The sequence below is a fragment of the Pezoporus flaviventris genome, unplaced genomic scaffold (assembly GCF_033815535.1).
Source record: "Pezoporus flaviventris isolate CSIRO_AGI_PZ_B2104156 unplaced genomic scaffold, CSIRO_AGI_Pfla_v1 ptg000105l, whole genome shotgun sequence".
In the NCBI taxonomy this organism is placed as follows: domain Eukaryota; kingdom Metazoa; phylum Chordata; class Aves; order Psittaciformes; family Psittacidae; genus Pezoporus; species Pezoporus flaviventris.
Genome location: NW_026892653.1, coordinates 538,665 through 563,977, shown reverse-complemented (window position 1 = coordinate 563,977; position 25,313 = coordinate 538,665). Strand labels below are relative to the sequence as shown.

The 25,313-nt window shown below is 63.6% G+C and overlaps 1 protein-coding gene across 1 annotated transcript; it reads right to left on the bottom strand.

Moving 5' to 3' along the window:
- Window positions 1-48: 48 nt before the first annotated feature.
- PIEZO1 (piezo type mechanosensitive ion channel component 1 (Er blood group)) lies at window positions 49-24,017 on the bottom strand. The gene is made up of 51 exons (XM_061477410.1): window positions 23,788-24,017; window positions 17,732-17,827; window positions 16,276-16,398; window positions 16,068-16,110; window positions 15,826-15,985; window positions 14,842-14,980; window positions 14,481-14,694; window positions 14,218-14,383; window positions 13,916-14,020; window positions 13,728-13,812; window positions 13,552-13,643; window positions 13,219-13,479; window positions 13,034-13,145; window positions 12,755-12,933; window positions 12,530-12,678; window positions 12,183-12,362; window positions 11,996-12,108; window positions 11,315-11,472; window positions 11,057-11,233; window positions 10,809-10,934; window positions 10,531-10,731; window positions 10,247-10,451; window positions 10,034-10,138; window positions 9,264-9,417; window positions 8,533-8,776; window positions 8,320-8,416; window positions 8,073-8,241; window positions 7,906-7,995; window positions 7,705-7,793; window positions 7,451-7,522; window positions 6,899-7,005; window positions 6,695-6,809; window positions 6,301-6,384; window positions 6,045-6,217; window positions 5,893-5,972; window positions 5,622-5,819; window positions 5,286-5,544; window positions 5,019-5,207; window positions 4,504-4,792; window positions 4,266-4,371; window positions 4,033-4,180; window positions 3,738-3,952; window positions 3,449-3,607; window positions 2,988-3,135; window positions 2,700-2,888; window positions 2,521-2,613; window positions 2,244-2,416; window positions 2,043-2,165; window positions 1,884-1,963; window positions 924-1,122; window positions 49-834 (listed from the first exon to the last, which is right to left on the bottom strand). Exons 1-51 carry the CDS (start codon window positions 23,849-23,851, stop codon window positions 585-587), a joined length of 7,545 nt encoding a protein of 2,514 aa, XP_061333394.1. The 5' UTR covers window positions 23,852-24,017; the 3' UTR covers window positions 49-584.
- Window positions 24,018-25,313: the final 1,296 nt, after the last annotated feature.

Genomic DNA, 25,313 nt, shown 5'->3' with positions numbered 1-25,313 from the left:
ACCCCAGACACACACACCCCCACCCCCCCCAGCTGAGCATCACTCCGCCAGGCCTCAGCTTTGTTTTATTAGATATTTGTATAAATAAACCATTTGAATTAATAATACAAAAAATAAACCAACAAAACCAACATCACGGTAAGTGTCTATAGAGTCCAGCTGGGGCTGCCGGCCCCCCCCCCTCCTAGCTAGGGGAGAGCCACAACCGAGGGCCCCCCATCCTGGGGCTGGGGGGCCTATTGCTTTTGAGTTTAACCTGGTTCTGGACGGGGTTGGTGAGAGCAGTGGGGAGGCACAGGTTGGCTCCTGCCTCCCCCCTGCTCTGCAGCCAGGGGTACCCATGGGGTGGGGGGGTGTCCGGCTCCTGTCCCCCTCCCTGGGAAGGCACAGAGTGGGTTTCTGCAGGTCAGACGGTGCTTCAAAGCAACATAAGAAAAACATCCCCCCTAAAAGCGAGCACCGAAAGCCCCGTGTCCCACTGTGTGCCCTGGCAGGATACAGCCCCAGCGTGCGGGGCTGGTTAAGGCATTGGTGGTGATGTCCTTGGGAAGGGAAAGGGGCGCAGGTCTGGAGCCCCTTCCCCTTTACTCCTTCTCCCGTGTCCACTTGATCATGGTCTCGGGAGAGCGGTAGAGGAAGATGAGCTTGGCGTAGAGCTCCTCCTCCAGCTCCAGCTCGCCCGTCTCCCGCACCAGGAAGATGTCCTGGCACAGCTTCAGGATGCGGTCCACGCAGGGCAGCTCCTCGAACATGATGGAGTGCGAGATCTCGCTGAAGAAACCCCGCACGAACTTCCCGATCACCAGCACGATGGAGACGTACAGCCCCATGATCCTGCAAGATACAGGGACGCACGCACCCTGTAACCCCCCTGCCCTTAGGTGCAGCCGCTCTGTGCCCCTCATGCATCCCCATCCACGTACCCGTAACCAGCCAAGAAGCCCAGGCTGGGGGGGCTGACTTTGTCGTTGAAGATGACCATGGGGAGGATGTTGCTGATGCTGCTAGGGGCATCCTTCAGCCGCACCACCCACCACTCCACGAAGCTGCTACCCCCTTGGCTGGCGCCTGCAAGCTCCCGTTTCAGCTGCACCTCCACGTCCAGGTAGCTGTCTTCCCCGTCTGCAGGGAGCATGCACAGTGATAGAATGGTTTCTGCTGGAAGGGACCTTAAAGCCCATCCAGTTACAACCCCTGCCACAGGCAGGGACACCTTTCACTAGAGCAGGTTGCTCCAAGCCCCTGTGTCCAACCTGGCCTTGAACACTGCCAGGGATGGGGCAGCCACAGCTTCTCTGGGCACCCTGTGCCAGCGCCTCAGCACCCTCACAGGGAAGAGCTTCTGCCTAAGATCTAACCTCAACTTCCCCTGTTTCAGTTGGAACCCATCACCCCTTGTCCTATCACTGCAGTCCCTGACGAAGAGTCCCTCTCCAGGTTCCTTGTAGCCCCCTTCAGACACTGGAAGGCTGCTATGAGGTCTCCACGCAGCCTTCTGTTCTCCAGGCTGAACAGCCCCAACTTCCTCAGCCTGTCTCCATACAGGAGGTGCTCCAGCCCCTGAGCATCCCCGTGAGCTCCTCTGGCATTGCTCCAGCAGCTCCATGTCCTTCTTATGTTGAGGCCACCAGAACTGCACACAGTGCTGCAACTGGGGTCTCACAAGAGCAGAGCAGAGGGGCAGGATCTGCGGTGCTCACAGCCCAGCACACGAGGGGTTTCTGGGCTCAGCTCACACTGAAGCAGCTCACGTTCAGTTTCTCATCAACAAACACCCCCAAGTGCTCCTCAGGCTGCTGTGAATCACTTCTCCACCCAACCTGCATCTGTGTGCCCCCAGCACTGAGTACTTACAGGGGAGAACACACCACGGCAGGACCTACCTGGCAGCAGCTGCTTCACGGGGTTGGCTTCAGGGCCATTGGGCGCCCGGATGTATCTGGGGAAGAGCCTGGGGACTTCCCTACAAGAGAGGGGGATAAGTGAGGGGGGCACCGTCCCGCTGACATGGGGGCATCATCCTCACCCCCTGGGATACTCACACCGGCGTAGTGCGGGTGCCCTGCAGCAGCTGTGCGAGCTGCTCACGCTGGGGCGCCCCGGGCTGCAGGTCAATGCTGTGCTTGTCGAAGGTGTGCTCCACCGTGCCCCCTTTGCCCAGGTCCCTGCGGACAGCACAGGCTCCGTGTAAGTGCCATGGGGCTCAGGAGGCGCTGCGTGCCCCACACCGTGCCCTGCAGTACCTCTGGAAGGTCCAGGTCAGGCGGAGGGTGATGTCTGAGGAGCCGTTCTGCAGCTCCCTCCGCATCTGCTCCCTGCTCGGGGGGCTGATGCTCCAGAGCGAGCCTGAGCTGCCCTCGATGCGCGCTGTCACGATGTCCTCATAGCCATACAGCGTGATGAACTGCATGGCAACCTGGGGGGACACACGGCTCAGCACCCACCCAAGGACACCCCAACCCCAGCAGGATGGAGCTGGGGGCGGGAGGGGGATTCTGCAATGGGGGAGGAAGGATTTACCGGCTGCCTCTCGAACTTATGGGTGAGGGCTTCATAGTCCTGTGGCGTGAAGGGCTGGATGGATTGCTGCTGGGCGCTCATAGTGAACAGCGGCTGCAGGGGGACAAGGTGCCATCAGCTGGGCAGGGGTCTCCAGCATCTGGGCTGGGTACCACAGCACCCACCGCCTGCATCCTCACCTCGTACCCCCCCAGCTTGAGGGTGACGGTGACGTCGATGGGGTGGTTCACAACACCCACCACGGAGCGGATCAGTGACATGAAGAGCAGCGGGAACCAGATGATGGCCACGAGGAAGAGGATGATGAGGCCCCCCATACCATACTTGACGATCTTCTTCTTCTTCTGCCCCTTGGGCTGGGGGTATTTCTGCAGGGGGAGGACAGCACACAGTGCCAGGTGGGCTCAAGGGGACCCCAAGCAACACGGGGTTACTGGAGGGCCCTTCCCAGCATGGTGGGGACGCACCTTCTCTGTCTCACGGCTGCACTTGATGATGAAGATGTTGGCATAGATGTCCTCCACACACATCCAGTTGGACAGGGACAGCGTGGTGTCTGTCCAGACCCAGTCCATGACAGCCCGCAGCTCCACCAGGAAGGGCACGAGGCGAAACCTGCGGGGGAACACACTCATAGAATCCTATATAATCCTATAGAAACCTGGGTAGGGACATTCATAGAATCATAAATCTTCTTGCCCAAAAGTGGTTAAAGGCTCCATCCCTGGCAGTGTTCAAGGCCAGATTGGACTGGGCTTGGAGCAACCTCCCCTAATGGAAGGTGTCCCTGCCCGTGGCAGGGGGTTGGAACTGGATGATCTTAAGGTCCTTTCCCACCCAAACTGTTCTATGACTCTATGACCCAGGGAAAGGGGGCTGGTGCAGCACCCTGTGTGTGCCTGGGGGTCCACGTGGCCCCGTGCCGTACCCCTGGAAGAGGAAGAGGTTGAGGTGGTTGTATTTCTTGGTGAGGAAGTTGCCCAGGATGCGCGTCGGGTACCCGCAGCGGATCTGGTAGGCTGACAGCGAGAAGTAGATGCACTTCACAAAGTACCACAGCTGCGCCACGGTGTTGAGGCTGAACAACCTGCAGGAGGGAGGTGTCACCCCTCCGGCCACCTCCACAGCCAGGCTGGGCTTGGGGACACAACGGTGCCACCCCAGGGGCCACCCAAGGACCAGGCTGTACCCTGGCATCCCCAAGGGGTGCTCGGTACCTTTCCGTGACAGCCGGCAGGATGAAGAACATCCAGAGGTGGATGCTGAAGACCAGGATGACCTGGAAGATCAGCTTGCCCAGCACGGTCTTGCGGAGGTAGAGCGCGCGGTCGATGACCATGGTGGTGAACTGGATGAGCAGCATGACCAGGAACGCCTCCGGTACTTGGTTATCCGACAGCGAGGAGGTGATGTCGGTGGCTGCAGAGTGTTTCTGGGGATGCAGGAGAGGTCAGGATACGCCCCAGCCTGACCCTGCAGTGGGAGCCAGCCCTGTGGGTACCCCCTGCTCACCCCGAAGGCCCAGAAGCCGAAGATGATGATGATGAAGTCAACCACGTCGGCCAGGAACATGAATGCGTAGACGTCGGTGGCTGCACGGTGCTCAGTGTGCAGGATGTCCCAGAAGAACCTGCGCACCGGCTGGTACATGTTCTGTGCCCTGGAGGGACAAGGGATAAAAGGTATGGGTTACCAGGGACTGCACCCCGCGTCCCGCACCCCTTCCAGCACCACAGGGCACTCACATGGTGACGAAAAAGAGCTTGACCCGCAGCCCGAACGTCTTCAGCTTCCTCTGCGCATGGCTCTGTTTTACCTCTTCCTCTTCTTCTGCTTCTTCATTCCCAGCCTCTGCAAGTGATGCACAGCATGGGTGACAGCCAGGGCCCTGGAGGGCCGCATCCTGCCCGGCAGCAGCACCCTCTGCCCCAGGGGAAAGCAGCCTTGCCCCTTACCAGGGTGCAAAGGGGGGCTGGTGCTCACCTTCCTCTACAGACACCTTTGGCTGCTTCTTCCGCTGCCACCTCCTCCTCCTGAAGCGGAGCTGGGCGGCCTTCGCCTCCTCATCCTGCCCCACAGCATCACCCTCTGGCTCCGGCTCCGCAGCTGTGCTTGGTGCCCCTGGCTCTGCCGGTGCCTCCGTCCCTTCCTCATTCACCACCAGCAGCGGGGACTCTGCTTCCTCCTTCTTCTCCTCCTCTCCCTCATCCTCCACCCGCTCCGCCTTCTTCTTGGGGATGAGGTGCTCCTCATGGTCCCACAGCCCATAGGACTGCAGAGGATGTGGTCAGGGGGATGCGTTCCTGATGCCCCCCATCTCACAGCATCAGCTCCCATTGCACCCCAGGGTCCCAACCAGCAACGGGAACCTTGGGTGGAAACCAAGGCAGAGCCACCAAGCACCCACTGGGTGCTCTTGAGAGTCCCCATCACCCCTCCAGCTCCCATGGATGCCCACCCAAACAATGCCCAAGGTGATGCCATGCCCTGGGGCTCACCAGCAGCAGGGAGCGATGGAAGAAGAGCGCCAGGAGCTGCATGAGGTCGTATTTGATGTAGCGGTCAGATTTCTCCAAGCCCATGATGCGGGGTGGGAAGAAGGGCTTGCCCTCATTGCGCAGCATAATGGCATAGCAGTTCCAGGGGAAGAACCCGAACTGGAAGAGGTATTTCACCACCACCATCACCTGCAGGGACACTGGGGTCAGTGGGTGACAGGCAGGAGCCGGGTGGCACCGTCCCCTCGCCAGCCACCTCCTGCCCACCTCGGTGAAGATGATGGCTGTAATCCAGAAGCGCTTGGTGGGCCGGGGGATGGAGAGCATGGCCCAGAGGAAGACGAGGATGGGCAGGAAGAGGGTGATGATGGAGGCGGTCACTATGTTGTTGAGGATGATGATGAAGTAGCAGAGCAGCTCGGAGTGCGTGGCCACGCAGCGGTACACGGCCAGCAGCAGCTTCAGGAACCGGTTGTGGGACTCATAGAACCGCTCTGACTCCTCCAGCTCAGTGAAGTACAGCTGCCTGCAGGGTGCAGCAGGGGGGTGAGCCAGCCCTGCTGACCCCCACATCCCCATCCCACCATCCCCATGTCCCTGTACCTGCTCCCGAGGAGCTCGCTGGCCGTCCGGCTGCGGTTCTGCGGCAGGGCCAGCAGCTCCCGAGACCCATCCATGTTCTCCTGGGACCCCAAGGTTATCACTTGCTCCTCCTGGCTGGTCACCGAGGTGTGAACCGCTCCTCGGTGCCTGCTGGGGACAGCACAGGGACAGCAATGAGCCTCCTGCCCGCTGGCCCCACTGCAGCATCACCCTCAAGGGGTATCCATGCACCTGCCTGAAAGGGATGTTGCTTTGGGAGTCCATACTCCACCGCTGGCTCAGCTCCTCATGGGGCTCCTCCAGCGGCGGCAGGTACAGGTCATCCAGGACCCCGCGGTGCATGTGCTCTCCCTGCAGTGGGGTCAGTGTCACCGCGGGGCTGCCACCCCCGTGTCCCCACATCCCTCCTGTCCCCGTGCTCACCGTGGCCAGGCGGCGTGTGAGGACGTATCTCTCGAGGCGCAGGACACTGGACATGTTGGCGTGCTCCCGGGTGCAGGCATCCAGCCACTGCGTCAGCCCGTCCACCATGGCCCGGAACAGCAGCCACAGGAACCGCAGCGTGTTCAGCACCCGCTGCACCACGTTGCTGCGCCCTGACAAGGACAAAGGGGAGGCTCAGAGACCCGCTCAGAGCACCCCAGCATCCCCCTGTGCTGGGGTACGGCCGCACACTCACCAGTGCCTTCCTCCTCCTCCTCTTCTTCCTGGCTTTCAGCCTCTTCAGGTGCCCCCAGTTCCTCCTCTCTCTCTGCACTGTCCCCTGTAAGGGTCAGACCCCCCCCAAAGGGGTAGCATCAGCCCAGTGGAGGACGGACATCAGTCCTAGCCCCCGCTGGGGTTCTCTTGCTCATCACCCCATCCTCCCCATCCAGCTTAACAACCACTGCAGGCACTGAAAGGGAGCTGCACAGCTCCATGGTAGCCACCAGAGAGTCCACACCAGGGAACCTGACTGAACCAATGCCCCATTATGGGATGCCAGCCGCTGCCAGGGCAAACAGCAAGCACAGGGCAGAACTGTGCCCCCTCCTGGTACCCACCCCCCCCATTTTGGGGTGAGACAGACCCACCTGCAGCCACATTGGCACCGGGTGCCTCCGGCTGCTGTTGCTGCTGCTGCTGCTCCTGTTCCTGCTGCTGCTGCAGCGCTGTCCTGGTGTTGGTCACCCAGGCCTGGTACACGAGCTGGCAGGGGCAGAGGGGCTGTCAGCACACCATGGGCACTACCGGCACCCCATGGGCACGGCTGTCCCCAACCCACCAGCCATGCTCACCTCGAAGGCGCTGTGCCTGCTCGGCCGCGTCTCCTCCGGCACTGCCGCTGCCTCCTCCTCCTCCTCACTGTCCGACTCGAAGAGGAAGTATTCCCCAGAATGCAGCACTGCCAGGGTGGCAGCGGGTGTCACAGCATGGCTGGCACCTCATGGGGTGTCACAGCATGGCACAGCACGGACGATGCCCCCACAGACGATGGCTCTGCTGCCATCTCCCCAGGTTCACTGCCTGGCACAGCACTGAGGACACCCTGGGGATCCCCACTGGGGACACGAGAGTCAACGACTCATCCCCCCCCATGTGCAAAGCAGGGTCCCTCCACCACCAGCATTCAGAGGTGACTGATGCCAATAACCCCAACCCCATCCTGTTGCCCCCATTCCAACACCCGGTCAGTGCTGGGAACCAGACCAGTCCCAGTTAGAGCCCTGCAGCCGAGCATAGGGCCGGGGGATGTGCGTGCTGTCCCCATGCCGAAAGCACCATCAGGTGTTAGCAGTGCCCAGCGTGGGGACCCTGTGCCCCGCTATGTCCCCGTGCCAGGGCAGTACCTGCAGTGTGGTCTAACCACGGCCGCCACCACCGCTGCCTCTGCTGGGAAGGCTCCACCGGGCTGCTGGGTGCTGTGGGAGGGCAGATGGAGGGGCTGAGAACAGCTGTGCTCAGTGCACCCACCCCGGGCACCGGGGAGAGCAGGGATGTGGGTTCACCGCAGTGACCCACGGGGCTCCATGGACCCACAGCCATGGGTTGTGGTCACCCCGCTGCGCCCGTGGAGGGGTTGGGAGGGCTCTCTGGCTCTCACCTGGCCTGGCCTCATCCTGCCCCTCGGTGACGTTGCGGGGCACCCGCTCCTGGTGGTACTTCTCCTGCTTGGCTCGGATCCGCTCCATCCTGCCAGCACAGGCTGCTGTGGAACGCGCATCCCCAAACCCGCCCCCGGGGTACCCCCATCCTCCTCACCGTCACCCCAAGGTGGCTGCAGGACCCCCCAAACCCCACTCACTGCCGCTTCAGCTGGGCCAGGGACTTCTTCTCGGCGAGCCGGTGGGACTGCATGCTCTTCAGGGTGCTGGCCTTGAACAGCGCGATGCCCCTGCGAGATGGGCACAGTTAGAGGGTGATGGGGGGGACACCCATGCCCTGGCACCCCCGCTGGGACCACAGCCCCACCTGGAAGCCTGCAGGGCAGAGGCCTGGAGGTCCAGCATGACGTGCAGGAAGTAGTAGCTGAGGAAGACGCGGCGCTGGAGCAGGAGGAAGAAGAAGCAGATGCTGTCCCACATGATGCCCGCCTCCTCCACGGGCAGCGAGCAGTCGTGGTCCTTGCCTATCTCGTTGGCTGGCAGGCAGAGGTGCAGGCAGGTCAGTCAGCAGCTCAGACTTGCACCCCAAAAGCACCCCCAGACCCCCAACTCACGGTCATAGTAGCCTTTAACGGTGCAGACCAGGCTGAAGAGCTGGATCGCCCAGCAGAAGTTGTCCTGCATCTGATGTACGAAGACGCAGGAGAGGAGCTGTGGGGAAAGAAGGCAGAGCGTGAGGTTGGCAAGGGGACAGCCCTGCTACCCATCCCCTCCTCAGGGAGGTGGCCCCAGGGGCCACTGCATGGCCTGGGACCAGCAGCCCTCACCGAGAGCATGTTCTTGGAGATGATGACGGTGATGTTGTAGAAGATGAGGCAGTCCCAGAGCACGAGGCGAGCCCGGGCTGGCTTGCGCTGCATGCCGGTGCCAAAGAGGAGGAGGTAGAAGCAGGCCAGCAGGTAGCCGAGGCCGAAGATGCTGATGCGGGTGGCCCCGGTGATGAAGACCACCACCAGGACTAACCAGAAGAGGTAGCGGAAGACCACCACCTTTGCCATGTCCAGGTAGGACCTGTGGGATGGGGCACTCAGAGCAGGGTCCCTGTCCCCAGCAGCACCCATGCTTGGCACCACTTGGGTTTGGAGTGCAGTGAAGTGCTACCAGTCAAACCAGCACCGTCCCAGTCCCCGCATGAGCCCTATCCTGGGGACAATGGTCCTTTTCCAAATCTGTGGCCCATGGGGGTCCTGCACCATCACTAGGGGTGCCCTGAACCACTGTTATCTCCTTCCAACACAGCCTTCGGATGCTGCTGTCCCAGCCTCGGGGTTACCATCCTAGTGGCAAGGGTCCTGTCACAGCCATTTAGGGGGGTCCTGTTCTAGCATCAGCAGGACAGCTTCACTGGCCAAAAAGGGTTCCATCCTAGGGGACCCAAGCCCTTAGGGACTGCCTGGGGGTCCCGTTCTGTCCATACCCATACCCATGTGGTCCCATCCCATGCACAAGTCCCATCCCCACATCCCCAGTCCTGGGTTGTGGTGTCCTGGGCACCCACCGGCAGTGTATGAAGTTGGGTGTGGGGTTGTGGGTGTCCCGCTCCAGGTCCAGCCGGTCGGTGTTCTCGCCCGCCGCCTGCAGCCACTCCTCCGTGCGCTCGGCCTCGAACACCCGCCACTGCTGCGCCACGCACATCAGCAGCATGAAGTCATCTGTGGGCACAGGACTTAGGGCAGGGGGTGCTGGGGATGGAGTAGGGGGACAGGGAACCCCCATGGGCAGGATGGTGCGGGGATGGAGTAGGGTCACAAGGCACCGCATAGGCAGGATGGTGCAGGGATGGAGTAAGGGATGGGGCACCCCATGGGCAGGAGGGTGCAGGGATGGAGTAGGGGACAGGGACCCCATGGGCAGGAGGGTGCGGGGATGGAGTAGGGATGGAGTGGGGGCACAGGGCACCCCATGGGCAGGATGGTGCAGGAATGGAGTAGGGATGGAGTAGGGGCACAGGGCATCCCATGGGCAGGATGGTGCAGGGATGGAGTAAGGGATGGGGCACCCCATGGGCAGGAGGGTGCAGGGACGGAGTAGGGGCACAGGGCATCCCACGGTCAGGAGGGTGCAGGGATGGAGTAGGGTTGGAGTAGGCGCACAGGGCACCCCATGGGCAGAATGGTGCAGGGTTGGAGTAGGGGACAGGGATGCCCTGGGCAGGATGGTGCAGGGATGGAGGACGGGGACAGGGACCCCATGGGCAGGAGGGTGCAGGGATGGAGTAGGGGTACAGGGCACCCCCTGGGCAGGAGGGTGCTGGGGCTGGACACTCACTGATGAGATGGGTGGATGTGGGGGCCACGAAGAAGTCAGGCAGGTAGAGCCACTTGATGAACGCCGAGTTTATAGGAAGATTCCGGCTCCAGCGCCATGGATAGTCTGGGGGGTGATGGACACGCTCGGTGCCAGCCCCTCACAGCAATGGGACAAGGACCTCTGCCTCCCTGACCGCTGCAGAGGCCGGATGCTCCCACCCCAGCCCCTTACCCACGCAGAGGGCGGGCGGCATGCCCACACACAGCAGGTACTGGGTGATGAGGAAGATGATGAGGAAGAGGCAGTACTTGGGCCAGAGGCAGGCGATGGCCGCGCGCCGGCGCCGCGTCAGGATGACGACGAGCCAGCAGCCGTGCAGGATCACCATGAAGTTCATCCGCTGCCCGATCACATTCACCGTCATCAGGAAGCAGATCTGGGAGGATGCAGAGGCTCAGCCCTGGGGTGATGTGAATGGTGGGACCCCCTCCCTCCCCATAGGACCTGCTCCTCACCTCCAAGCCAAACTTGTAGTAGAAGTAGTTGAGGAAGTATTTGGCACAGCTGATGAGGCCCTGGTCGAGGTGCTCACGGGAGATATCCTCAAAGATGGTCTCGGTGACAGGGGCCACCAACTGGTGCTTCTTGCGGTAGTACTCCTGGCGCCGGTACACCACGGCCTCCAACACCAGCAGCACCAGCAGCAGGAGGTGGTTCTGGTGGGGAAAGGGGATGCTCAGGGCCATGGCGAGCCCCTGAAGCATCCCCATAGACAGGGTGTCCCCAGGCTCACCTGGATGTAGCCCAGGCTGGGGGAACCCTTGCGGATGCCGAACCAGTTGGCAGGGTCCAGGGGGCCGTAGTACAGCGTGGAATTGCTCATCTCCTCCGGGGTCAGGTTGGTGCTGTTGTACAGGGGCTGCAAAGGGGGGCACCACCGGGTGTCAGCACCCTAACGCCTGCTGCCAGACCCCATCTCCAGCCAGGGAACACCCCCCCTCACGCTGCCACAAGCACCCCAAGAACCGCACAAGTGGGCACCTGGGTGCAGTTGCTGGCGTACTCGTTGGGGTCGACGATCTTGAGCTGGTAGAGCATCTTGCAGACAATGATGATGCAGGTCCAGACGGTGGAGAGGCAGGAGGCCATGTGTCGGAAGCGGCAGTAGGGCATGGCGAAGGCCCACAGCAGCACCAGCAAGAAGTTCATCAGCGATACCTGGCGCAGTGGATGCATTAGCACCATGGGGTGCCTGGCTGAGCCACCCCCCCCAAAGCCCAGTGCCCCCGTGCCTGGTACCTCCTGCAGGGCCACCCATACGGCGTAGAGAGCCACCAGCTTGACCATGTGGAGCTCCAGCAGACGCACCACAAAGACCTGCCCGCGGGTCAGCGTGTCCGAGAAGGTCCAACCCAGCACAATCAGGCGCTCCAGCACCAGACCCCATTTGGAGGGCACTGTGGGGACATGGACCATCATGGATGGGCTCGGAGGACACCCCAACACATCCTGGCCTCCTCTCCATACTTGAAGGACACCCCAATCCATCTCCGTTACCCTCCCAGCTCCTTCCTGGCTCAGATGATACCCTAAATCCATCCTCATATTCTCCAGGACTTGAAGGACACCCAAATCTATCCCTGCACCTTCCTGGCTTGAAGGATGCCTCAATCTATACCTGCAATCCCCTGCCCCTTCCTGACTTGAAGCACATCCTAATCCATCCCCATATCCTCCCACACCTGGAGGACACCCCAAGCCATCTCTGAACACACCTCAAGACTGTTCCTGGCTTGGAAGTTACCCAAACCCATTCTCAGATCCTCACAGGAGAATACCCCAAATCAATCTCCCTACCCTGCCAGTGCCTTCCTGGCTTGGAAGATGCTCTAATTCATTCCCATATCTCCCTCCAGCCCCTTCCCAGCTTGGAGGACACCCATCCCACCCCGTTCTCCCCCATCCTTGCCCGGTGGGTACCCTGTGATGCAGTGTCAGCATCACCCATCCCGGTGCTGTCACCATCGCTGGTCCTGGCGCTGTCTGCAGCAACCACATCCCGCAGCAGCCGACTCCCGTGCAGCTCCTCGGGCCTGCAGGGAGGAGGGCTCAGAGCAGGATGGGGGGCTTGGGGGTGCAGGGGGGTCACCCCAGCGCGGGGCCCTACCTGGGGATGCGGTAGGATGCTGCGCTGGCAGCAGGGATGCGCTCCAGGTCCGTGAGGCGCATGAAGGGGCGGTGGAAGTAATGGAGCTGGAGGATGCAGGCCAGGAGGAAGAAACCCGGGATGAGGGTGCTGGAGAAGAGCTCGGAGACGCTGAACTGCTCCAGGCCCAGGTCACCCAGCCTGGGCAGGGAAGAAAGGGTCAGAGCGGAGCTGCATCCATCCCACCCTGCACGGGCACTGAGCTGCCCTGAAGGGCTCAACCCCATTCCCCATGCCTTTGGCCATGCCCTGGGGCCACCATGGGGCTGGCAGCAGCCGGCACCCCTCGGTGGGCTGAGGACACTCACTGCTCATCCGTGAGACCCGTCAGGTTCCTCCAGTATATGGGGAAGTCCTCGAATTGGAAGGTATAGACGGCAATGAGCACCAGCATGGTGTACGCAACCACCAGCCACCAGAAGCACTTCAGCACCTTGCGCCACAGGCTGTAATACACCTGCAGGGACGCGGACATCAGCAGGGCCACACCGGGGATGGGGATGAGGACATGGACGTGTCCCTGACCCCCTTACCTGGAAGAGGGTGACGCAGAGGAGGAAGAGGAGCATGTAGACGATCTTGTAGACGACGAGGCGCCCGGCGAAGCTCACCACGATGAACATGCCGGCGCACACACAGATCCAGTACTTGGCATAGAAATTCCTCACCAGGCCCCCCAGCGCCTTCAGCACGTCCCCCTGACGGCTGCTGTCTGCGAGGCAGGAGGGGGCTGCAGGACATGGCGGGCACCCCGGGTGCTGCCTGCACCCAAGGGATGCTCAGCACTGGAGGGTGATGGTGGGACCCCTCACCTATGTCTGAGATGGTCACCTCTATGAGCGGGGTGGACGGGGACCTCCTCGTTAGCAGCTTCTCCTTAACGGACCGCCGCAGCAGCAGCCAGAAGGTGAGGGTGAGCAGGAGCTGCGGGGACAGGCAGTGAGCAGGGACAGCGACGTGCTGGTGGGGACAGAGATGGGGACAGCAGCAGACTCACCTTAGCCCCCAGATCCAAGCAGGGGTATTTGGTGTGCACCAGCCCCAGCTGCTCGAAGCTTATGAAGCCAACACGGGTGGGCAGCTCGGAGGCCAGCTCCATGCTCCAGATGTACTGCAGGGTGCAGAGAGCGATGCCATAGAGCAGCAGGAACGGCGAGCAGAGCATGGCGAAGTGACGCCGGTTCCGCACCGTCCAGATGAGGCAGGACCAGAGCAGCAGCACGAAGGTCAGCCAGCTGTGGTAGGTGATGCTCCACACCTACAGGCAGGCAGGATGCGGCCATTCGCATGGGATCAGGCCGGGGAGTGCCCCCCGTGTCCCCCCACTCACCATCATGGCGATGAGGGCGCAGACGTAGCTCTGCTTCATGATGACATGGCCCAGGGTGTGCAGGAGCAGCCACTGCGCCGGACGCTTCCTGCCTGGCCATGGGGAGGGGGACCTTGAGCTGACCCCCAGCACACAGACAGGCTGTGGGGACGGGGATGAACTGGGGACAGGCTTACCCGGCTGCGGAGAGTTGCCCATGATGTGCACAGTGCAGTTCTCAGCACCGCCGCCTGCCTTACCCGTGTTGGAGGACAGCATGGGCTGGGGGGGACAGAGGGGGCTCAGAGCTACCCCCAGAGCACCCCAGCTCCCATTCCACCACAGCATGGGCATCGCTTGTGGGGCACAATGCCCCAAAACCCACCTTGGTGTCCTCAGCCACGCCATCGGTGTCCTTGGGCCAGCTCTCCATCTCCACCAGCTCCTTCGACAGGAACCTCGCTGCTGGCTGTGCCAGGGCTGCGGTTCTCTGCGAGGGGCAGGAGCCAGCTCAGGGCACAGCACTGCTGCCACCGGAGACCCAACCCCTTGATGAAGCCCCTCCCTGTGCTACAGGCCCCCCACATCCCCTCCAATGGGCACCCCAGTGCCAGGGCTGGGGCACTCAGAGCTGCAAGGCGCACCAGGCATCGGCAGAGGGGCCAGCTCAGCCCTGCAGCCCCTCACCCTGGCATCCAGCCGGCGCAGCTTCATCAGCGTGGCCATGGTGAAGTAGAGCAGGAACAGGATGCCAGGGTTGGCATAGACAGGCCAGGGGTGGCTGGTGTTGAGCTCCAGGATGTTGGGCTTGGAGCAGTTGAGGTACAGGACGATGTCCTTGAAGCCAAACAGCCTGTGGGGATGGAGCGGGTGGCCATGAGCCCCACCATGAGCCAGGGTCCTGGCACAGCACCGTACCCCACAGCACAGCACCCTCCCCAGGGACTCACCGTGCCCAGAAGGTGGGAGGCGGGTAGACCCCCTGGAAGAAGGGTGCCTGGTAGGTGAAGAGGCAGACGAGGTGGCAGGCAGTGTAGATGCAGACGATGATGCAGGTGGTGTTGAAGGCCCGGCAGCTCCTGGGCAGGTGGCAGGCCCACCACGTGCACATCCCCACGAACAACAGGTAATAGACACAGGAGGAGGCGGAGGGCAGGGTGATCCCTGCAGAGCGGCACCCGTGGGCGGTCAATGCGCAGCCGAGCATCCCCTTCGACCAAGCATCCCCCTGGACCAAGCATCCCACCCTGCACCTGCGTGTCCACTGAGCCCCCCCCAGCTCACCACATGCTCCCCCTATCCCATACCCACCAGCTAAGGCCAGCAGCGTGATGGCCAAGGCCTTCCCAGCCTCCCAGAGCAGCCAGTGAGCCGTCACCCGCAGCCTGGTGCTCAGCGGCGTGTCCGTGTCGGCCGTGCTGTCCTGCTGCTCCACATCCTCCTCTTCCTGCTGCCAGGAAGGAGAGAGTGGTGTGAGCCCCACAAGCACCCCCACTGGCCCCATGCTGCTGCTGGCCGTGCCTCAGTTTCCCCACTCGAGGGATGGACGGCCGGACACCCTATGGGCACGCAGCCCGGCACCTGGCTGTGTTTATCTCATTAGCTGCTTGGAAAGCTCCAAAAAGCCTCTGAAAGGCGGCTGTTTTTCTTGGCACCAGCACCCGGGTTCCCAGCACTGAGCTCCTTTCCAGGCTGGCCCCGTGCTCATGGCAAAGGCATCTGCATCGCCCGGTAGCTCCGGTTACAGCCCATCCATGGCTGGCGATGGGCAGGCGAGTGCCCACCACGACAGCGGGGAGCACCCCAAAAGGTGTTTGCCGAGCCAGGGGGGCCATCGGCTTTGGGCTGTGCGTGTCTGGATCACCCCAGTGCCACGAACACCATCAGGAGGCTCCGGCACGGCACAGCACCCATCCATGCTCCCCGCTGGTGAGCTCAAGTTGGGTGCCAGCACCCCACAGCTGCCCATCCCACTGCCCTTCCTAACCCACACGGTGGTGCCCGTCAGACCCAGGGATGCTCCCCCCCCAGCCCAGTGCTGTGGGGTTGGGCTGCTTGCTGCGATCCCTACGGCAACACAGGAGCAAACACGAGCACTCCTCCGTGGCTGAGTCACCCCAGCCCATACGGGATGCTGTGATGATGTCTCATGATGATGTCCCAGCCCCATGCCGCTGCCAAAACTGCCCCAACCCAGGTTCCCGGCCCCTGGGGATGTCCCCTGGGGAGGGGATGGGACCAGCCGTGGTGTCCATGGTGCGGGCTGGGCAGGATGCTGATGGGTTTGGCTCTCACCCGCTCACGGGACTCCAGGGACTCCGGTCTCCGGCTGCGGACGCTTGCAGCCTTGGGGACCAGGCGACGGCACAGGCACAGGCAGAGGGACGAGACCAGCAGGACGCCGACATCGGGTGCCACCAGACGCACCGAGTTGGGGATGTCGCTCAGCTCCAGCCTGGGGCAGGGGGGGAAGTGGGTCAGGGGTGTCCCCACCACCACTGCCAGTCCCCAGCCCCACACCGCCAGGGTACCCTTACCTGGTGACCCCGATGTGCCGGGCAAACACCTCCTGTGAGCTGCCTGCAGGGAAGCAGGAAGGGATTGAGTCTGCAGACCCCCAAGGGCAGGATGTGAGACCACCCTAAGTATGTGCTATCCCATGGGAGACAGCCCCACATCCACAGGGAACATCCAGGATGGGGTCTGTGCCCAGTGGCACAACCTGTCCCAGTGCCCCCTACTCACAGCTGGGCCCCATCATCTTGTCCACTTGGGGCAGCGTGTAGAGGCATATCTGGAAAACGAGGTGTGCGAGGAGGAAGATGATGCTGATCCCCAGGAGGGCTTTGAGGAGGCGGCTGGTGTGACCTGTGAGACACAGGCAACTCATCACCCATTATCTGAGGTGGCCCCGGGGAGCACCAGCATCCCAGAACCCTTGGGAAGGGTGCCCAGAGATGCTAGGGGTCTGCCCCAGGAACATGGTCATAGAATCATACACTCATAGAATGGTTTGTGTTGGAAGGGACCTTAAAGCTCACCCAGCTCCAACCCCTGCCACGGGCAGGGACCCCTTCCACTGGAGCAGCTTGCTCCAAGCCCCTGTGTCCAACCTGGCCTTGAACACTGCCAGGGATGGGGCAGCCACAGCTTCTCTGGGCACCCTGTGCCAGCGCCTCAGCACCCTCACAGGGAGGAACTCCTTCCTTATATCCAACCCTGTGTAAGTTTGAACCCATCACCCCTTGTACTGTCACTACAGTCCCTGATGAAGAGTCCCTCTCCAAAGTCCTGGGTCCCACCATGTGCATGTCTCACTCTGCACCAGCAGAGCCACAGACCACTCTTTTCGTTACATTACTGGGGAAACTGAGGCACGGGAAATGCAGGAAGCCTAAGCTATGGGACCACACTCCTTCCCCTCGCCCCTGCAGCATCCTCTGACCCAGCTGGACCAAGCCTTTCCCTGGCCCCACTGCACAGAGGCCAGTGTTGGGATGCAGTTCCCATCCTCATCCCTCACGGAACATCCTGTGGGTGGGTGCCAGGGGGTCCCCCACACCACGATCCCTGTCAGACCTTCCACCAGCTGCAGCTGTGCCCCCATCCCACCGGGATTCCCGGGCCGAGAGCCCGTTTTCCTTGCCTCGGGACAGGCAGCGAGCCCACCCCAGCTGCGCACCGGCCGGGAAGGGGAGGGGGGGTCAGGGCCAGAAACCTTCCCTCTGCTTGTTTGTTCCTGTAAATCTGTGTCAAGACTCAGCTCCGGAGTCGTGAGAGCCCATGAAATATTCAGAGGGCAGAGCTTTTATCCACGGCTTGTGTTACAGCACAGCCCAGCAGCGCTACGGGCACCCAGTGCCCACCATGGGGACACAGGGCCCATGCACACACCATGGGTGCTGCATCCCCTGTGCCCCCCCCCATGCCCAGCAGGGCAGAAGGGCTGCTCCTGGTCCATCCCTGCCCACCCGGCGGGCTCAGCCCAGCCCTGAGGTTTCTGGTTAATGAGTCTGGGGCTCAAAACTGACCGTTTTGGAGTGAAAGGGCTATTAATAGCCACGCTGGGCTATAATTAACAGAGCGAGGAGCCACACTGCCTGACCAGGGGGAAACCGCAGGGGAAGGAGGGCAGGTACCCGCCGGAGGGAGGCTGGCAGCATCCTGCTGCCCTGCCTGCACCCCAGGGTGAGCCCCTTACCTGCGGTGGAGCTCTGGCTGGGCCCCGGGAACCAGGGCAGGAGCAGCAGGAAGATCAGGTACACCAGGGAGAGGACATTGAAGCGGAAGAGGCAGGCTGTGGGCAGAGGTACAGGCAGCGTTAGTGCCGGGCACAGGGAGGCTGCATCCCCTCCCGTTCAGGACGCACCCCAAAGCTATGTGTAATCCCATACGTGGTCTCAACCCCCCCAGAGGTGTCCATGGGAAGAGGAACACGGGCAGGAGCCACGGTGACCCACATGGGTGGCACAGGGATGGGGGACACAGAGGTCTCAGACATGGGAGGTAATGGGATCCATGAGCGGAATCCGCTGCTTTTCCACACGGCTTCTGCAGGAGGCCCTCGGGGACCCCATCCACAGCCCCTGCCCCGCCTGCTCCTCGCCTCCCCCTCGCTTATTTTTAACCCTAAATTACGGCTCGTTCCGTGCAGCCGTCGGGGGGGGGGGGGGGGGGAGCGGGGCCGGAAGGCGCCCCACGGATCTGCTGCTACCGAGGCTGGGGGGGGACGGGACACAGGGGACCGGGGCAGCTGCCGCCGGGGAACGCGGCGTTCCCATCGGCTCCACGCACAGCCCGAAGCGGTGACTGACACCGGCACATGCACGACCCGGAGATGGGCACGGACACGGCGGGGCAGCCGTGAGGCCGCGGTGATGGGCACCTGGCCACAGCGGAGGGGAGGCACAGCATGGGATGGCTTCACTGTGTGACTGTGCCCCTGCTCCAGGCAGCCCCAGGGCGTTCCTCCGTCCCCTCCCGTGCCGACCAGAGGGATGTCGCACCCCTGTCCCGTCCCCCCAAGCAGCCCCACTCCGGATAGGAGGTGGGATCCCCATGGGGCAGCCTTGGAGATGGGACAGCCACAGGGAACCGGTGCTGGGGACCCCAGCTCTGCGTGGCCGTAGCAGGGACTCGCTCCCCTCGGCACCCCGCTTGGGAACGGGATGAGGCAGTGAGGGCCAGGAGGGCCCATGGGGCTGGGGGGTGAAGGGGAGCCAGGCTGGGAGCCAGGGGACGTGCTCGGCCCCGCCAGCCCGGCGCGGCCCTTCCTGTGTTTACGAGGTTTCAATGGGACAGCACATCCTGGGGCGAGGGATGGGGCGGCCGCCGGGGACACGGCGCAGCCCCCGGGAGCACCCCGGGAATGGCGATGGGGTGACGGGACGGGAGGCACCCAGGAACACGCCCGGCGGCCCGGGGCACGTCCCACGCAGCGCCCGTCGGGGATAGCGCCGGTGCCGGCTCCCACGGAGCGCGGGCAGCCCCGCAGCACGGGTGAGGGGCGCAGGGAGCGCGGAGCGGGGGCACCGGGACCCGCTGTGCAGTGACCGCGGCACCCGCCGCCTCCCCGCACGCTGCCGTGGGCTGCTGGCAGCGTTTCGGCAAACCATGATCTCATGGAGCAAATATTCCCCTTCCCGAGCCAGAGAGGAGCCTTCCCGGCACGGGGGCGAGCGCTGCTTCGGCTGATGGGGGGGGGGAGCCAGACAGCCCCGCCGCGGCCACCGGCACCTCCATCCCAGCACCGACCCCTGCCCAAAGCAGCATCCTTTCGGGTCAGGGTGTCCCCTGTCCCAGCCATGACCGCCCTAGGGGTGATGGTGGCATGGTGGGGGGGAACGGACCACTGTGCTGGTGTCCCGCTGGCTGGGGTCTGCATGGGAGCTGTGGGGAAGATGGGATGGTGGGTAGCATAGGGAGACCCATAGGCATTGCTGGGCACTGTGGGGTACACGCAGTGCAGTGACGGTGTGGCATTATGCCACGGGCATCAGACACCAGGACTAGGGACAGAGCAGGCATCCTGGTGGCAGTGGCTTGGGTCACTTGGCACTAGGAAGGGCTGGCAGCAGCTGCCTGCAAATGCAGAGCAGCCCACAGCACCCTGGGGCTGAACCAGCACCCATGGGACCCTGTGGCTGTTGGATCCCCCATCACCCCAGCGTGAGGCAAAGCTCCTCAGCGTGGTCAGTGCTCAGTGGCTTCAGACAGCTTGTAATGGGATCTAAAAGGGGGGGAAAGAAATGTGCTGATGATGAGCAGCCCCCCCAGCATGGCACAGCCCCCATTGTGAGCACCCACGGTGCCCAGCTTTGCACCCACACCTTTGCAGGGCCGGCTGCACCGGGGTGTGGGTGCTCCGTCCTGCACAGGCAGAGGAAACCAGTTCCCTTCACTGCTGACAGCGGAGAAAGTGCCGGCGTGGGGAGAAAAACCAGTTTGGCTTGTGGGGAGAGCAGCCCCACGGCGAAACCCGCCCTCCATCCCGCACCCAGGTCCCCACCGGGAGCCAGGCAGGAGGGTGGCTGCAGCACCGTGGCGCCCACTATCCCCATCCCCATGCAGGCAGCACCCATCACACCCCATGGTCTCGTCTCTGCCGCACACATGGGGCAGGATCCGGCCCGCACTGAGCGTCCCCCTAAGGTTATCCTGGATCCGCATCCACTCCCCATCCCTGTGATCCTGGGAGCAGCAGCGATCGCACCACCGCTGGCAGCAGCAGCACTGGAAACATGAAGGATGGTAATGTGCCGGGAGCAGGATAAATCACAGCGCTGGGCGAGATGTGCTGGTTCCCTTCACACCGGCCTTTCATCTCCCTTTGGGATCACACGTGGGAAGGGAAAGGGGGGAACTGGGGACCACGGGGAAAAGCAGGGACCTGGCAGCAAGGGTGAGGGCAGACAGGGAGAGCCAGCAGTGGGGTTTATCCCATTGTAGTTGGGATGCGGAAGAGTGGGAAGGGGACTTTGGGTGCAGCCCCCTCCCAGGCACCAACACAGGGAGAGATCCATATCCAGCTGCATGGAGAAAGGGGGATCCCCAGACCCCACCGGCAATGAGGCAGCCTCATAACAGCATCCACCCCGCTACGCACCACTCACAGTGCCCACACACTGATTCGCATCAGTGCAGCCGCTGGCTCTGTGGGGACCTGCAGCCGCTCAGGATTAATTAGAAGAGCTCTTTAATTCCCTGCTATTTCACACAGGCCCGTTACCTGCGGCCGCAGCCCTGCAGCTCTGCCAAGCCGCCTCCTGCTCACCGGCCTCACAGGGGCCGAGGGGACCCAAACAGGGTCCCCAGGGTGTCACTCTGCACCCAGGACCCTGCTCTCTGCACCAGAGGCTGATGAGCCCCGGGCACAGCACCATTCCCATCCCCGCAGCAGCGAGCCCATGGGTGGGCAGAACCAGCCCCATCCCCGGCTCCTCTTTCCGGGATCAGGGATCAGCCCCACCAGCCCAGCCGCCGTATCCTGTTTTTGTGGAAAGTCAACCCCGCTCCCGCCTGCGCCAGGCCCTGCTCCCCAAGGAATGCCGCAGGAGCTGCCCCGGGAGGGCACCGGGACCGGTGCCAGCGGTGCCACGGCTGGGAAACCCCAGCGGCTGGCCAGCAACACAGTGGATGCGGGGACACCCCTTCCATAGCACCCAGGGCTGCAGCCCCTACATCAGGCACACGGTGGGGTGGCACAGCCCATGCCAAGGGGATGGAGCAGCCCTCAGGACCCCCTAAGCCATGAGCTAAGCAGTGGGATGCCCACTGGCATCTCCCGCTTGCGCACCCAGACCCACATTCCCATCGCACATCATATGGGGACGTTCCCAAATCCACCGTAACATTCCCCACGCACAGCCCAGCGCCGTGACAATGCCCACCACACACCAGTGTCCAAACACCCCTTTCCCCACCCTCACCCAGTGGGGACCTGCTGCAGCCCTGGGGAGCCCCCACAGCATCACTGCCTCGATAGGGCAATGTGGGGGCTTTGGAAAAGGCTGGATTACCAGGGAGATGGGCACCCTGGGGAGATGATGGGCACTGTGGGGGGAAGATGATTGGCATTGTCCATGCAGGCTGCAGGCAGCCAGCCCTTTGCCTCCCATCCCCCTGTGCGCCTGGGGAGGAAACAGCAGTTATTGCTCTTGGAGACAGCGGTGGCTGCTTTCTATTTTTTTTTTTTTATAGGTTTTTTTATATATTTTTTTTCCTCCTCTATTTTATTTCCCTTTGCTTTATAAAAAGCACCTGACCGCAGGAGGCAGACGGCTGCAGCCCACACTCCTGCCAGCACCGCCTGGGTACCAGCATCCTGCAGCACCCAGGGCCAGCAGCACCCACACAGAGCCCCCCCCCCCCCCCCCAGCACCCTTACTACATCCTGAGGCCATGTCCTCACCTCACCCCAACTGCCCCCAGCTTTGGGGGGCACCGCAGCATTAAGGGGCTGCCACCACCACCCATTGCTCCTGCACAAGCACTGCGCTGGTACAGCCAGGACGTCACCACCCCGGGGGTCCAGAGCCACCCCATGATGCGCACCGGCTGTGCTCACCCTGCTCCATGCATTCCAGCACGGATGGAGCCCTACGTCCCTGTGCTGGGTGGGATACGCACCCCATGGCATGCCTGGGAGCCGCACCACGGGGGTCCATGCCACGGTCCCACCCCAAGCCATGCTGTGAGCCCCAGCCCTGCCCCTCCACTCGCCGCCAGCAAACATCCTCCGGACGCTTGGGAAGAGCCTGATTGCTGCGGAAGGAAGGGCTGCAGGCGGGTCGTGCTCGGGGCTCTTCCTCCCCCCAGGTGCAGCAGAACGAGCCACGTCCCCCCCCCCCCCGTGCCTCAGTTTCCCCCCCCCATCCAAAACCCACAAGGAACGGGGGGTGGGGGGGGGGGGGGGAGCTGCACAAGCAGGACCCCAGACCCACGTCTGACCACGAGTAGCGCACCGACACCTCCGGCCGTGGGATGCAGCAGGTCCCTGCCAGGACATCCCGTGCCGGGGCGGGCCAAGCAACCCCGGCGCAATTTGGGTCCAAATCAGCAGAATTGGAGGGCCCCATGCGCCAGACCGCGCCCAAAGGGCCACGTGTCGCCCCGTGCACCCACGGGACATGGCCGGCAGCTCCCGTGCCCCACCGGGGCCTGGTGCGAGCGGTTCCCGGCCACCTTCCCCTCCCCATAGCAGCCCGGTCGCGCTGTCCGCCCGTGGGCAGGGTTATAATTAACCTCCTCGCATCCTGCGCCATGCACTGAGTCACTCCTCCAGCGAGCCCGGAGCAAACAGAGCAGCTTTTCCAACAGTCACCGACTTCCTCTGCCAGGGAGGCCGGCGGCACGGCTCCCCTCAGTACCACCGGGACACCCGGCTGGATGTGGCTCCACTCGGGTGCACGTCCCCTCACACACACACAACCCCCCTCCCCGGGGTGACAGCACTCAGGTGTCCTTCCCACTCTTCCCCACGCTGCAGGCACCCCAACACGGGGTGTGTGAGCCCGGCAGCCGGGCACAAGGAGCACGTTGAACAGCCCTGGTTACAGGGAGGGTTTTCCTTTACGTCTAAGTGAAGGTAAACGGAGCGTTCCCGAGCGGGGTCCCCCGAGCAGCCGGGGCTCAAAGAGCCGATTCTCGCCCTGCGCGTCCCAGGACACGGGTATTTTCCAGGCCGGTGGCCAGACGGTTGCCTCGGTGGGTGGCGCATCTGCCTTCAAACCCCACCGCTGCTCAAAGCGGGCTGGCTGGGAGCAGCTCGGCAGCCACAGCCCTGCGGAGGGGAGGCTGAAGCGGCCGAGGCGGGTGCCCGGTGCCCCGCTCCACCGCACCACGACGGTACCGGGCACACGGCCGGGTTAGGTGCCAGCTCCCCCCCAACCACCACGAGGGCTGCGGGGAGCCGGGTGCCCGGCACCCGCCCTCCACCTTGCGAGAGGCAATGGAGGCAGCGGGGTTGGAACCGCGACGGCTTCGGCCCCGCTGTCCGGTCACACGCACCCGGCCGCTGCCCCACGCTCGGCCCGGAGGAAGCGCAGCGCTTCCCGAGGGCTCGGTCCCGCATAGGGCTGCGGGGAGCACGCAGGGGGATCCCCTGTGGGGCTCGAAGTTGGGGTGGTGGTGGGGGGGAACCACCCGTCCCTCCACCGATCCGCCCGCTTCCCCCAGGGCCGGCAGCGGGTCCTGCCCGTGTGGGGAGCCCTGAGCGGGGACACAGCGCGCCCAGCACCCCCCCCCCCCGGCACTCACCGGCGAGCAGGGCGAGGGGCAGCAGCAGCCAGTACAGCCCCGCGTACAGCACCCGCCGCTCCATCCCGTCAGGCGGCGGCGGCCCGGGCCATGCCCCGCAGAGCCGAGCCGAGCCGAGCCGTTCCGCCCCGCCGGGGCTGGGCAAAGCCCCGCTGGCCGGTCCCGGAGCGCAGCGCACGGACGCGCTTTCCCCCGCCCCGCTCCCGCCGCCTTTATAAGCGGCGCCGCCCGCCCCTCTCGCGGGCTGGCCCGGCTCGGCACGGCTCGGCCCGGCCCGGCACCGCTCCGCTCTGCCCGGTACAGCACGGCCCGGCACGGCCCGCCCCGCCTAGCGCCGCCCGCCGGCACTGCAGGCGCCACTGCTGCCGCGAGTTGTCCGGGCTCAGCCCCGACGGCAGCGGTGGGGAGGACCCCGGAGCAACCAAAACCCCTCCAGTTGAGGCCCGCATTTAGGGCCGGTGTTGCCTGCATGGAGCCCTGCAGCCGGGGCACGGGGATGGGGAGCTGGGATGTGGTCCCCTGGGGGGCAGCCGTGCACCCCAAGAGCAGGGTCCTGTGTCCCCAGAGCCTTGTGAAGGTCCCGTGTCCCCCCAGTGCATGGCCACGCACCCATGGGTGCTGGAAGGAGGGGAGCTGGGTGCCACGGCCGGGCAGCAGGCAGCACCGGCCCCTAGCAGGAAGCATCGGCCCGTGGAATTCTCCGCATTCTTTGGCTTTCCCTGTTTGTTTCAGAGCACTGAATAACCTGGCACCCGGCCCGCACGTTGCCGACCTGCTCCCCACCTGGGCGGGCTCTGCTCTCATCCACGGGCTTCCTCTGGAATGCTCAGGGCTCTTTCCCCCACCCCAGAGGTGCCGAAGCCGCAGCCATGCAGACACCAATGCCCATTGCCCCCCCCAGCCGTAGGCAGGTTGGGCCTGAGGGCCCCCAGACACACGCATCCATCCGAGTGCTGCTGGACACGGCTCCTTGTGGGAGCAGGAACGGGCTGTGAGTGCCCAAAGCACCCCCAGCATCCTCAGAGCCCGACCGCATCCATCCTCATCGCCTGCACCCAGAGGGATTTGCTCCTGTAAATCAAACCCTTGTCAATGCTGAGCCGTGAAGCTCGGCATCAACCTCGCATCCATGAGATGAGACCAGGGCATGGAAATTAACACTGCAGACCCCCCCCCCCCCCATGCAGAGCGCATCTAGGAAGGGTGGTACCCGGCCCCACGCACCCACCGCACTGCAGCGGGGTGCGAGTGGAGGCTGTGCATGTCAATAGGCACCGGGAACAGCACCCCAGAGCCCTGCCTTGCACGCCCGAACGTGGCCCAGCTCCACTTTGCTGGCCTGGCTCAGGCTTTAAGGGAAATGAGAACCGAGCGGCCCTGTAAGTGCTGCGGGCACGGCCTGAGTGCACCGGGAGGCGTTTTATGGGCGAGCAAAGCTGCTCCCATGTCCGAGCAGTGCCATTAGCACACGGCCACGCTATGGGGCAGGGGGATGCTGGGGCAGTGGGCAGCCACGGAGCCCCTGC

What these genes read in the sequence shown, in the direction of transcription:
- PIEZO1 (XM_061477410.1), bottom strand. Translation starts at nt 23,851, where the DNA reads ATGGAGCGGCGGGTGCTGTACGCGGGGCTGTACTGGCTGCTGCTGCCC. An exon ending in GCGCCCTCATCGCCATGATG is followed by an intron (nt 13,480 to 13,551) that starts GTGAGTGGGGGG and finishes GCCTGCCTGTAG; the next exon opens with GTGTGGAGCATCACCTACCA. An exon ending in AAAGGTGTCTGTAGAGGAAG is followed by an intron (nt 4,372 to 4,503) that starts GTGAGCACCAGC and finishes CATCACTTGCAG; the next exon opens with AGGCTGGGAATGAAGAAGCA.